The sequence below is a fragment of the Gymnoscopelus braueri genome (assembly GCF_963280865.1).
Source record: "Gymnoscopelus braueri genome assembly, chromosome: 9".
In the NCBI taxonomy this organism is placed as follows: Eukaryota; Metazoa; Chordata; class Actinopteri; order Myctophiformes; family Myctophidae; genus Gymnoscopelus; species Gymnoscopelus braueri.
Window position 1 is genome coordinate 48,771,554 of NC_137610.1, and position 14,659 is coordinate 48,786,212.

The window sequence follows — 14,659 nt, forward strand, 5'->3', positions numbered from 1 at the left end:
TTGGGAAGGCAAAGGTCCCAGGTTCGATTCCAGGCCTCAGCAATGTGTCAAAGCATCAAACTGATCAAGACACTTAAACCCCTAAAGGTCCTTACACACCGGGGCGATTTTTTCGTGCGAATAATACGCTTTTTTTAAAAACCTTATAAAGTCAATGCAAGCGTACATGGCGCGAAAAAGCGGAAAAGCGAAGCGAAAAAGCGTCTTTTAATTATTTGGAACGAGTCCGAATTTTGCGTATATTCGCACATTCGCCGGTGTGTAACCGCCTTAACTGCTCCCCGAGCCGCTACAACCAACTCACTGCTCCTAGGAGAAAAAATATAGTGACAAAAACGTATGATATTTATAACTTCAACAAACATGGACACCGGCAAGAGTAGTCTCTCTCTCTCTCTCACTCACACACACACACACACACACACACACACACACACACACACACACACACACACACACACACACACACACACACACACACACACACACACAAGCGCTCCTCTAGACCAGTGGTTTTCAAAGTGGGGCCAGGGGGGCAATTAGAAAGTAGTGAGGGGAAAAAAGGATAAACATTGAAACACTGAACACTGACCTAAAAACATGTCTGTCCTCAGATTACAATGATGGACAAGCAAGCTCAATAGAGACACACAGGGACTACAAAATGTACGCCCACAATTGAGACAGTGCACCCACACAAGGTCCATTAGAACGATGTACTGTACTGCAGCTCTCAATGCAATATCTATGAGAGGCATCGTAAAATACCATAATTTCACTGGTTAACTACTGAGGCTGTAGTGATTTTTTTTGTGTTCTAATAAAGTGTCCCATTTGTTTGATTTGTCCTTTTTAATGTGACATATCTGCCATCTCAATATACAACCCACAATATACTATAATATACTCTATCAGTGTGTGAAAAGTTCTAGCATCTGAAATCTAAAGTTTAAAGTTGTACAATGCAGATTCACAAATAACGATTTTTAGCAACCTCTGCTGGTCACTACCGTCACTGCATACAATTTCCGTAGTCCTCGATTACCCAGAATTCCATTTGTTTTCACCGGAAGCCGGAAGCGTTTCAAAAAGCGATCTTTTAATTGTTTTATACTATCTGCGGATCGTTTCTCTTAGCCATTGGAGCATTAGTTACCATGAGCTGTGCTTTCTTTTTCTGTTCTTTTTCGATCTTCCAATCCTACATTCTCTTAAAATCAGCGTGAGGTTCCTTTTTGTTATTAGCGCGGTAGTTCCTGGCCAAACAGGAAACCGTTGCGGTAGTTCCTGGCCAAACAGGAAACCAGTGCATTTCCGCCTCCGTTTTCCGGCCAGATGACGTCATTTTCCCGGGAAAGTCCCCCCCGACAGCGTTCAATACAAAATATATAAATAAAAGGCTTCCGGGGGTGAAATTCATGGAGTGGGTGTTGTGAAACTTTTGCCACTCACAAAAGATATACAATTTAACTTTAGTTTTGTTGAAAACGTTACCTAGTATTACTTTAAGTGGTGGCATGGTACATATGTCACAGTACGTTTGGAGAACCAGTACGATTGAAGACAGAGCGCTCGTTTTTAGGCACGGGGCTTCGGGGCGATGCGGGGCTTTTCGAGACAGGGTTTATTAGCGAGGCTCGCGAGGAGGAGGAGCTCCTCCTCCTTCTCCTTCTCCTCCTCCGTGTGTGTGTGTGTGTGTGTGTGTGTGTGTGTGTGTGTGTGTGTGTGTGTGTGTGTGTGTGTGTGTGTGTGTGTGTGTGTGTGTGTGTGTGTGTGTGTGTGTGTGTGTGTCAGGGAGAAACTAAAACAAAAGCCAGCAGAACACAATAAAAGTATCTTAACAGTCCACCTGATTCGAATGCTATCTGCATTGAATGGGGAAATAGGCGAGTTTATTAGACCTTTGAATGGGCGAAATAGGCGACCTACTTACCTACCCACGATTTATCAGACCATTCATTGGGTGTTATCAAGACATACTAACCTACCAACTGACATGACTTAATAGTTCAGTTTAGGTTTCGCTTTTGGTTTTGGACCCTGACGGAGGCGCGCAGTCACAGGCGAACTGTCACCCCGTGAAGGACCACAGAGGGAGCTAAGGCGACCGAGTTGCCGTCCTGAACGGTGTGACGTTCGCCTGTGCCTACTCAGCGCCGTTTGAGTTATGTACCGATAGGCACAGAATCGTAAATATTGTTGTGCGGACTGCTCCGCCTCCAAGTAGGTCAGTAGCTCCTGAATGAATGGTCTGATAAATCGCGGGTAGGTAGTAGCCTATTTCGCCCATTGAAAGGTCTAATAAACTCGCCTATTTCCCCATTCAATGCATTGATAGCACTCGAAGCCGGTCACACACGCGCGCACGTGTGTGTGTGGTCGCGGCAATATATGCTTGTGCACAAGCCTGGCTTGTGGCTCCCTCTAGTGTTGCTTCTACAGAATTGCTGGGTGGGTGGTAAAAACGAGCGAGCCTTCTTCAATCGTACTGGTTCTCCAATCATACTGTAACATATACGTCACAGACGCATCTCTTGAGGTTTTCAATGCCCACATATGGTGTCTCATGTATCGTTTTTTATAGGCTAGTTATTTTGGACAATTATCCAAACAGCATCTTGCAAGACTATTTGTATATTAATACTTGGAGAATTCACTAAGTAGTTGAAAATGTCGGGATATGTCACTCCTCCATTTAGTTGGGTTATTTCTCCAACCTACATTCAGGCAAGTTAATACAACAGCGGTAAACCCACACTTTTTATAAAATATGCTTGCATCAATGCTGAAAGTAAATTCTCTGTATGTTTGTCTAAAAAAGAAAATAAAGTACAAATCATAAAATAAAATAAAACACGTTTAAAATTTTTCACGTACCGTCGAAGCTCAGCGTTAGGTAGAAAATGTATATAAGCCTATGAGATGTTCAAAATATAGACATGAACAAGTCAGTCGGGATTGGGATGAGAATTCCCCACTTCAAAGTCGGTGCTCGGCGCTCGTAAAGACAGTGATGTCACTGAAATGCGACTACTTGTCTGTCTGCCGTCTCCCCTCTGCTGTGTTAACATTATGGGTAACCCATTCAAGTGGCAAATTAAATATGAAACACATCAACTATTGAGAAAACAAGAAGATATGTTGATAAAGAAACACTATACATTTGGAAACATATTTGTATTCAACTCTATATCGTCTCCAGTTCATGTAGGATCATTTTAAAACTAGGCTAACTCTCATATTAATCTCATAGAGATTGCATTGACAGCTGCAGTCAAAGCACTGTCTCAATTGTGGGCGTGAAATGTGTAGTCCCTGTGTGTCTCTATTCGGTTGTTAAGACGTGACGTTGCGCCCCGCTAGAATAACTTCCAGATCCAAAAGTGTGTATTTTCCCAATATGCGCAGTGCTGTGTCCCTCGCTGTTTCAACAGATCTGAGACTAAAATAACGACTAAAGTGTCATTCTACCGCTTTCGTGGCAATGACAAAAAGAAGAGGAAATTGTTTTTTTTATATACATCTATATATAAATATATATATAAATAAATGTAAAAAATATATATTATAATGTTAATAATAATAAATAAATACAAATATAAATATATATATTAGCCTACTTTTTACTGTCTATGATATTAGCATTAAGACCCTTAGTAACCCTCAATGGTTCATTTCTGAAAAAGGAGGTTATTGTAAAAAGATTTACGGGTTACAACATGTTTGTTTACAATGAAGAGTGGACGGCGCTGGTGCCTTTTGGACCCGGACGTGACGTTGGACTACAAAATGACGTCAGACTTAAGAACCGAATGGAAGGAGCCCAGTGGGCGTGGCCTCCTCTGCACCCCGCCCCTCTTTTTTCTGTAAATATAGTATCTTTATGTGAAAGTGTGAAAAGAAGGGGGTCGAGTGCCATGCCGTATAGCCATGTTCGATGCTGCTTCGATAACCTCTCGTCATCGAAAGTAGCCGATCTACAAGCTCACAACACATCACTTCTGCATGTATGCCTGTAAGTCAGTCATTTTCAGCATGCGAGGATGTCGTACGACAAAGTATATATGTCCAGCTTAACCACCCCAGAGCTGCTTTCCCCTTGGATCTGGTTCTATTTTAACAGCATTTCTCAGTAACATGGCAATGGATTAACTAAGGACCTGTGTCAGTGTCCTAACAATGGGCTGTTTTTGAATGCGGAAAAGTAATAGCTTTGGTTATAAAAGGTTTCCACTCGACAGAGACCATATAAAATGAAACTGGATGAAATAGGTATCCCAAAAAAAAGGTTGTGAACAAAGCTTTATTCCACAGCAGTGGTGAAAAGTAAGTATATTCACTCAAGTACTGTACTTTTGAGGTACAATTACTTTTACTTGAGTATATCCATTTTGTGATACTGTATGTTAAACTTCTATTATTCCACTACATCTCAGATGTAGATTATTGATACAAAACATACCTTACCCGGTTATAAGCCCTATTTTATACTTGGGGCTATTTGAAAAGTGCTTTTTACTTTGGTACCGTAAGTACATTTTCATGCCAATACTTTTGTACTCTTTTGAATACAGTCATTCTATTAGTAACAGTACTTTTATATTGTGGTTTTTGCTATTTTTGTTTAAGTAACAAATCTGCTGGACAGTGATTGGCACGTTGCTGCACCACGAGTCCACGACACCTATTTGGACATTAAGAAGATGATACACCAAAGAAGAAGAAGAAGAGGAAGTGACTGACAGTAAATGGCAGGTGCACCCTTTTCACAGCAGCCATTTTGACAGGTAAACACAGCTGAAGACTGTTAATTCTGGATGCTTCATTTTGGAGTTTCTGACAGCATTTAGTCAGTCAACTGTCCAGAAGCTGTCATCCATGCTGGCACTGCAGTTAACACACAATTAATGCTAATTACCTCAAGCTGTGTTGTTCACCTGTCCAAAATGTCTGCTGAGAAATGTTTACGTCAAAACTCACACTGATATTATGCAATTATGCTGCCTCATTGTCACCACCACTGAGACAAGCAGGAAACTGTTTGAAGAACTTGTTTTGCTGTGGGTTTCTGAATCTTCTGGTGCTTTATTTGTCTACACAACAATATTTACATTTGACACACTGTAGCGAAATACATCAATGGCTGAACGGAAAACACATCTATACCACTATAGGCAATGTAATTTAATCGTTGAGGATTTTACTTTTCAGTCCAAAAACATTGTATAAGCATCACACATCTACAATTTAAATATACATTATAACATGAAGGTATTTGGGGACGTTGTTATTTTCATCCATGGAAGACGTCTAGCTCAAGTTGCTGTGGTGGATCCACCTGAAAGATCAAAGGAGGCTGGTTTAGTTAAATGCAACATGTGACCATGATGGTACACGCGCGCACGCACGCACGCACGCACGCACGCACGCACGCACGCACGCACACACACACACACACACACACACACACACACACACACACACACACACACACACACACACACACACACACACACACACACACACACACACACACACACACAAAAGTGACCCATGAAATCCACCATCTGTGCTAATTGATGGATAAGTGCATGAGTGTATTTTAGGACAAGTGAACGAGAGAGAGAGAGAGAGACAGACATAACAAGATAGGCGGCCCGATGAGAGAAATAGCTCGGGATTCCATGCATCGCAATCATTTCGTTAGAGGGGTCACTTTGAGTGGCCATCATTTAAGGTGACATGTATACGGCTGCTATCAGACTGCACAAAACAAACATGGACAATGTACTTTTTGTGCATTGCTAGCAGAGAGCATGTGCTGTTGTAATTAACCACTTAAATCCTATGTACTTAGCTGACTGGAGTCCCACAGGGCTCTAAACTAGGCCCACCAGTATTTCCCTCAACACCAAATGTCTTTGCCCGAAAATAGCCGATCTACTAGAACTCACAATGCGCCACGACGACGCGTTGAGCTTGTACATCTGCTAATTTGTACAAATGTTCTCCGCGGCATAGGAAAACTGGTTATTTAAACTTGTTCACTCGATTGGTGAATGAGTTGCTAGTGTAGTGTCAACAACACAATGGCCTGCTAAGCTGGTACCACGGTTACTGGAACGCTTGCCCCCAAAGCAGTAAGCACACTTTCCCCCATTTTATTTCGTGAAACGCTCGCCCCCTAGCGGTTCTTCTATTTTTGTATTAGTTTTATAAGTAACAAATCTGCTGGACAGTGATTGGCACGTATGTGGCTGCACCATGACACCACGACGAACCTTATTCCTAACCTAGGTTAAGGTAAAAGGTTAGGGTTAGGCATAGTTGTACTGAGGTTACGCCTTCAGGAATAAGGTTAGTTTTTTTAAAGCATAGTTTTACTGAGGTTACGTTTAGGAATAAAGTTAGGTTTAGGCATAGTTTTACTGAGGTTACGTTTAGGAATAAAGTTAGGTTTAGGCATAGTTTTACTGAGGTTACGTTTAGGAATAAAGTTAGGTTTAGGCATAGTTTTACTGAGGTTACGTTTAGGAATAAAGTTAGGTTTAGGCATAGTTTTACTGAGGTTACGTTTAGGAATAAAGTTAGGTTTAGGCATAGTTTTACTGAGGTTACGTTTAGGAATAAAGTTAGGTTTAGGCATAGTTTTACTGAGGTTAGGTTTAGGAATAAAGTTAGGTTTAGGCATAGTTTTACTGAGGTTACGTTTAGGAATAAAGTTAGGTTTAGGCATAGTTTTACTGAGGTTACGTTTAGGAATAAAGTTAGGTTTAGGCATAGTTTTACTGAGGTTATGTTTAGGAATAAGGTTAGGATTAGGCATAGTTTTACTGAGGTTATGTTTAGGAATAAGGTTAGGATTAGGCATAGTTTTACTGAGGTTAGGTTTAGGAATAAAGTTAGGTTAGGCATAGTTTTACTGAGGTTATGTTTAGGAATAAGGTTATGTTTAGGCATAGTTTTACTGAGGTTAGGTTTAGGAATAAAGTTAGGTTAGGCATAGTTTTACTGAGGTTACGTTTAAGAATAAGGTTAGGTTTAGGCATAGATTTACTGAGGTTACGTTTAAGAATAAGGTTAGGTTTAGACATAGTTTTACTGAGGTTACGTTGAGGGATAAGGTTAGGTTTAGACATAGTTTTACTGAGGTTACGTTTAAGAATAAGGTTAGGTTTAGGCATAGATTTACTGAGGTTACGTTTAAGAATAAGGTTAGGTTTAGACATAGTTTTACTGAGGTTACGTTGAGGGATAAGGTTAGGTTTAGACATAGTTTTACTGAGGTTACGTTTAGGAATAAGGTTAGGTTTAGGCATAGTTTAACTGAGGTTATGTTTAAGAATACCTGGTGGCGACTGTTCCGAGGTTGCCGGATTTGACCCGGGGCGAGCGTGTTTGTATTCGGCACCACCACCGGTGAGAAAGTGGTGGTCGGTGTTCTACCTCTATATCACCCCAGACACCCCATTTCTCACCCATCTACTCCAATCAGTAGTGTTTTCTTTTATTTTTGACTCTTTATTTTCTCTTATTTTTAAGTATTTCTTTGGCTGTACTGTACAGCACTTTGAGCTGCATTTTATGTATGAAATGATAAATTATCATTATCTACACGAAGCAGCAAAAACCCTGCTCATTTGCCCCCCAAAATTACGCGTTTAATCGTTACATGTTTAAAGGGATAGTTCACCTCCAAAATGACTTTTTTTTCTATTGATTAGTCACCCCATGGAGACTTGAATTCATGGATATTTTTGTTTGTTTTTCGCATTCATAAGCCAATAATTTGATGACCGGTAGCGGTTCCGTTATGAGACACAAAGAGTCTCCTTTGTGTCTCCTACCGGAACTGGAATTGGCTTGGGAATAAGAAAAAAATAATTAAAAAAAATATCCCTTTAACCACATGAACCCTAGCCTCTTTATATTCTTCTGGGCATGTCATAATAGCTCAACATTCTCACAAGCTCACAACACGTTGCAATGCAATGAACTTTGTAGATCGGATATTTTTCGACAAAGAGATCTGGTAGAGGGGAAAAAGTAGTGGGCCAAGAAACGACTTCTCACCACTCTGTGAAAGTAAAAAAAACGTCTCACGGCTGCCTCAGCCTCGTTCAGTGTCTTAGTTAATCTGGCTCCGGAGGGTTGGAATATATGAGCAGTCATCAATATACATTACTGTTGTGTTAAAGCTGCACACAACAGCTGGTCGGTAAGGCTTGTCTGCATGTGCATCAGTGCTCTGCTCCGCTCCGCTCCCAGCCATTCACCCCACTTATCAAGTCAACAGTGAAAATGTCCGGCTATTTATAGCTGCAGAAGTGTGTGGAATTCACAGCGTGTTAAAGGGCTGTGTGCTGCTATAATGGCAGAAGGTTGCTCCCTCAGGGAAGTGAAGTGTACATTAATCACTGCAGCGTATACGTTACTTCACTTTGTTCTTCACACCCTGAACTGTGTGTATTATTTCACTATTCAGGAATGGTGGAAAGTATTTTAGTTTTCTAACTGTTTATATGATGTTTTGCATAATGGTGTCTGTCATAGTAGTATTTGTCTGTCATTAAATGTTTCGATGAATTGAGTACAAAGGACCCCAATGCCATAGGCTTTCTTGTGTTTAAAATCGTCTTAGCAGACCTTGTATTGAATTGTACTTTCCTGTGATTTTATTTTTGCAAAAAATTAAATCAATCAATCAATCAATCACGAACTGTACGTAGGTAACATTGTTGAGGTACTTTTACTTTGAGTATGCCAAATTTGATACTTTACAAAATGATAATGCAAATATTTTAGTTTTCACTACACTACAATTACTTGAAAATGGTAGTTGCAAGTTACTTTGTAGATTCAGATTATTACTACATTAACCAATTAAGCCCTATTTTACACTGCAACTATTTGAAAATAGCCGATCTACAAGCTCACAACGCATTGCAATTCTTTAAAGATTTTTGACCCATTTGTAAAACGTTTGGGGGAGTACTTTTACATTTGGTACGTTAGGTATATTTTGATGCCAAAACGTTTGTGCTTTTACTCAAGTAAAAATGCTGAGTATTTCTACGCTGTGGCATTGCTACTTTTACTGAAGTAAAAAAAACTAATCGGAGTACTTCTTCCATCACTGTTTATAGCTGTAAAGGTGGGTGGAATTCACAGGGTTGCAAAGACTGTGCTGTAATGGCTTCAGGTCGCTCCCTCAGGGACGATGGCCTTTTGAGAAGTGAAGTGTACATTCATCACTGCACTGCATATCTGTTGCTGTCGGGCAGAAACCTCTTATCTCCATATTGTAAATTGTTGTGTTTTTTTTTGTAAATTAACGCCCTACACACAAACCAGTGTTGATTTTGTCGACCAAAACTATGACAAAACATTTCGTCGACTGCCTTTTTTCACTGACGAAAGCTTAATAAAAACAAAAATAAAAACTAAGCTACGATGACTAAAAACTAAGACTAAATATTATATTGCCAATTCCGTCAACAAATAAAAACTAGACTAAAATGTTAGTGAGGGACTAGTGGAGACGAGATCCAGTAGAACAAAAAGACAGATCATTTTATCCTTGTTTGTGCTCTGAAAATAGCAGATCTACAAGCTCACAACGCGTGAGCTTGTAGATCGGCTATTTTCAGCACGCAACCAAGAGTAAAATCAGCCATTACAAAGCCATCAAGGCACCGCCAAAATAAATTTCAGTCGACTAAATCAACTGTAGATTTAGTCGACTATAATCTTATGATATTTTGTCGACTAAAACTAGACAAAAACTAAAACATTTCAGATGACTTAATTATGACAAAAACTAAATGGAAATGTATTCAAAAGACTATGACTAAAACGAAATAAAAGTTTGCTGTCCAAATCAACACGGACACAAACGCATCAAAAGTAGCAGATCTACAAGCTCGACGCGTTTTGAGCTTTTAGATCAGCTACTTTTTATGTTTTTTAATTTGAATCCTGAAAAGTTTTGGACATATGAGGTTTCCACCCGACAGAGACGATAAGTTACTCTGCGTATTATTTTTCTATCACTATCCAGTGGGACATGCTTACCCTTTTTTTAATGACCTAATGGTACATGCTTACCCTTTTTTTAATGACCTAATGGTACATGCTTACCCTTTTTTTAAGACCTAATGGTACATGCTTACCCTTTTTTTTAATGACCTAATGGTACATGCTTAACCTTTTTTTAAGACCTAATGGTACATGCTTACCCTTTTTTTAATGACCTAATGGTACATGCTTACCCTTTTTTTAAGACCTAATGGTACATGCTTACCCTTTTTTTAATGACCTAATGGTACATGCTTACCCTTTTTAATTACCTAATGGGACATGCTTACCCTTTTTAATGACCCAATGCTACTGCCACGGATGGCCTCCATCAGGTCGTCTCGGGTCGGGCGCCGCAGTGGCCCGAGGGGTCGGGGCGGCGGCTCCTCTCTCTTCTTCCGCAGGGAAGGCTTCAAGGAGTTCTTCAGCTCTTTGAGAATGTCCGCGCTTTCCTTCTCGTTGGCGCCGTTCTTGACCTTCTTTGATTTGGGTCTCCTGGGGCTTGATTGGCCCTTTGTGTTGTTGGAGACCTCCTGCTGTTTGACCCGCTCCGCAATCTTCCTCGTCGGAATATTCTTTTCAGAAGAAGGCAGTTGTTCCTGGGCAGACGGTGGTGGGGGGGGAGGAGGCGGCGGTGGTACGGGGGGAGTCTTAATTTTACTCTGATTCACGGCCACCTTGGAGGTCTGTAGACTCTGCACTGATTTCTTTAGTGTCCTATTAGCGCCGGAGGGGCCAGAGGGTTGGGCTGTGGGCGCGACGACGGACGCCTCCGGACAACTTTGCTCCTTCTGCTGTTGCAGCCGTCTCTGTCTCTGCTGGTCCTGGTTGCGGGTCAGGATGCTCGTGGCGGTCATCCGGGGACCCGGGAGGTCGAACTGGTACCCCAGCTTGAGCAAGGTGCCGTTCTCCCGCAGCAGCTGCACCATCTCCATCTCCACCTTCCCGCCGCAGATGTGCCTCTGGTTGTGGAAGCGCAGCTCCACCAGGGTGGCGTTGTGGCGCAGCGAGGCCAGCAGGGCCAGGATGCCCCGGCCCGACACGAAGTTGGACTCGACGTTCAGGTTCCGCACGGAGCGGTTCTCGCGGAGCATCTTGGAGACGGCGAAGGCCACGCGGTCGTCGGCGTGCGTGTTGGCCAGGCTGAAGACGCGCACGTGCGTGTTGGCGCCCAGCGCCTCGGCGAAGCGGAGCAGGGTCTCCTGGGAGACGTCCTCGACGTTGTTGAGGTTCACCTCGCAGCGGGACGGGTCGTCGCGCAGGACCTCCTCCAGCGCCTCGTCGATCACGATGGGGTTTCCGCTCGGCCGCTCCGCGTCCGGCTCCGCGTTCTGCTCCGCGGTTTCAGTCCTTGACGCGTTGTTCCTCCTGGAGGCGTTTCCCGTGAGGCCTTTCGAGACCCCATTGCAAGGCTTGTTTTGGGGACCCGTAGTCTTGTTTTGGGGACCCGTAGTCTTGTTTTGGGGACCCGTCGTCTTGTTTTGGGGACCCGTCGTCTTGTTTTGGGGACCCGTAGTCTTGTTTTGGGGACCCGTAGTCTTGTTTTGGGGACCCGTAGTCTTGTTTTGGGGACCCGTGGTATGGTTTTGGGGACCCGTAGTCTTTGACAAACCCTCCTTTTTACACTCGTCTTTCTTCTCGTCCTCCTCCTCCTTCCCGTCTTCCCGTGACCTGCCTTTGACTTTGCTCTTCTGGAAAATCGTTCTGTTTTTTTCACAGTCCTTGAAGGCCTCGGCGGCGTCACTGTCACTCAGTGTCATCTGTTCCTCCTTGTGGCTCTTATCTGGCTGCCCCCCCCCCTCCTCCTCCTCCTCCTTCTCCTCCTCCTCTGTGGTGGTGGTGGTGGTGGCCTGCGTATCATCAACAGAATGGAAAACCAGGTCAAGCCCTGACATTCTGCTGCGTCTGTTTGTCTGTCTGTCTGTCTGTCTGTCTGTCTGACTGACTTCTAATGCAGAGAATAGCTCTCCAACACTGTCACTGCGATCATTACTAAAAAAGCTGGTTTCATAATAACAGTGGTGGAAAGTAACTAAGTACATTTACTTAAGTACTGTACTTAAGTACAATTTTGAGGTATTTGTACTTTACTTGAGTATTTCCGATTTCCAATACTTTTACTTCTACTCCACTACATCTCAGAGGAAAATATTGTACTTTTACTCCACTACAATTATATGAAAACTTGAGTTACTAGTTACTTTTCAGATATAAACTATGATATAATGAAACATACATTAACCACTTTAGCCCCATTTTATACATAGGCTATTTGAAAATAGCAGATCTACAAGCTCACAACGCGTCGCATCGTGACGCGTTGTGAGCTTGAAGATCGGCTATTTTCAAATATTTAGTACTTTTACTTTTGGTACTTTAAGTACATTTTGATGCCAATACTTTTGTACTTTTACTCAAGTAAATTTTTAATTTTGGATTTTTACTTGTAACAGAGTATTTTTTATATTGCAGTATTGGTACTTTTACTGAAGTAAAGAATTTGAGTACTTTTTCCACCACTGCATAATAATACATTTCATATTTTTTGACAGTTTTTCCACTGAGTAAATGTGAACTGCCATGCTGAACTGACACACCTGAATGGAATTTATCCTTTGGATCTTTGTTGTTACTTACTGTTAGTTGTTTGGCACAGTAACTGTCTTTGTGTGAAAATATATATTGATGTACTTATATATACTATTACTGTCTTAGTATATACTTCATTGACCAGGGTCGGCCCGGGGCTCTACATGGTTTATGGCATTGGTTCTCAAAGTGGGGTCCGGGGACCCCCAGGGGTCCTTGAGGGAGTTCCAGGGGGTCCCCAGCTAAATGACAGATAGTTTTCACCAAATTGACCCTTACGGGTCTGTAACTCAGAGTGTAGAAATGGAACCAAATGGACCCTATAACGGGTCCATTTGGTTCCATTTGTACACTCTCAGAGTTCAATTAACATGAATTTTATAATATAAATTGGGGTCCCAGAGATAGAAATGCCATTAAATGGGGGTCCGTAGCCTGAATGCACGTCAAACTGGGGGTCCTTGAAATTAAAATGGTTGAAAATCACTGCTGGAGCTGTACAAATTTTCTCTTATTGGGGTATCCTTGGCATATCTTCCGCGGGCTAATAAGTTTGGGGGTCCTTGACATGAAAAAGTTTGACAACCACCGGTTTATGGTATATGGTTGACAAACTTTAAATCACTTTGACTAAAGCTGAAACTGGATGCATTTGTTCAAATCTACTGAAAAGACAAAACTGTTCCATTCTGTGTGACCTCAGTGCAATCACTTTTCACTGATTGCTTTGCTCAGCGATGGACTTAAATTAAAACGACAGCAACCAATCAAACCCTATAATTTATACTTAGTTGACCGGTGTCCCCCGGGGTTCTACAGTATACTTGGTCTGCTCCCTTTTTTTCCGTGTGTCTTCGTCGAAAAACTCTTGGGACGTGTTGCAAGCTTGTAGATCTGCTATTTTCGCATAATGCTCACAAGTCACTCCAGAATAGGGACGCTATAGGTAGAGGATTCTCACTCACAATGCGGGACACTCAAGCATTATGTTTAACCACTGCTTGAACCCTAACATCCCTATTTACGGGGGAAACAATCGGCAAAAATAGCCGCTCTACAAGCTCACTACGTGGTGCGTTGTGAGCTTGTAAGATCGGCTATTTTCTGCAAAGAAATTGGTGTAGCAGGGAAACTCAGGGCATTTTTGCCCAAGTATAGAGGTTTTAAATGGTTAAAGAAGTAGTTTACCCAAAAAATTACTTATTTTCTATCAAGCCTTGAATTCATTTTTTGTTTTTGTCGCATTCCTATGCCAATAATTTGATGACCGGGACTCTTTGAGTCTCCTACCAGAGACTCCGTTTCCAGTTCAAAGTGAGGTTCGGGTAACCCCAGATGTCCTTGAGGGTGTTCAAGCGGGTCCCCAGCAAAATGAAGAACAGTGGAAAACACTTGACACGAAAATGTTTGAGAACCACTTCATGTAAACACACACTCACTTGACAACATAGCTCAGACCTTCTCACCTGTCCAGGGCTCGGTTCCTCTATCGGTTTGTTGTTCTCGTCGTCCCAGTACTTGAGCAGAGCTTCCCTGCTGTAGATGCCCGTGGGCGACTTGGCCGTCTGGTCCTTCTGCCTCAGGCCGATGGGGATGTTGTCGTCCGGGTCCATGTCCGCCAGCTCCCTCTCCAGCTCCTGGAGCTCCTCGGACGACAGGCCGGCCAGGAGCTCGTCCTCGTCCACCTCCTCGTACTTCCCGAGCTCCCTTCGGTACCCAAAGGTACTCATGGTTATAGAGTTATTTCTCGTCGCCGGAGGTATATCGAGGACGACACTTTTCTCTTTTTTTTGGCAGAACCCACTTACACTCTTTTGTTTGCTTTCTTTGACTTGATGATGATGCTCCTTGTTGAAATGGTCCACTTCCACACCTGCTCAGTGGAGTCTTGGGTCTTTACTAGCTCAGCACTCGAAGTACAATTACTTCTCCTTCTTCTTTGGAGTCTTTGGATTATCACTGCTTGTCTCAAGCACAGCTTGTCCAACCCTTA

At 42.4% G+C, this 14,659-nt stretch overlaps 1 protein-coding gene across 1 annotated transcript; it reads right to left on the reverse strand.

Moving 5' to 3' along the window:
- Positions 1–5,070: 5,070 nt before the first annotated feature.
- Positions 5,071–14,659, reverse strand: LOC308092082 (leiomodin-2-like). The gene is made up of 3 exons (XM_080437882.1): positions 14,133–14,659; positions 10,368–11,927; positions 5,071–5,338 (listed from the first exon to the last, which is right to left on the reverse strand). The coding sequence occupies exons 1-3, from the start codon at positions 14,394–14,396 to the stop codon at positions 5,294–5,296; spliced, it is 1,869 nt and encodes a 622-aa protein (XP_080294008.1). The 5' UTR covers positions 14,397–14,659; the 3' UTR covers positions 5,071–5,293.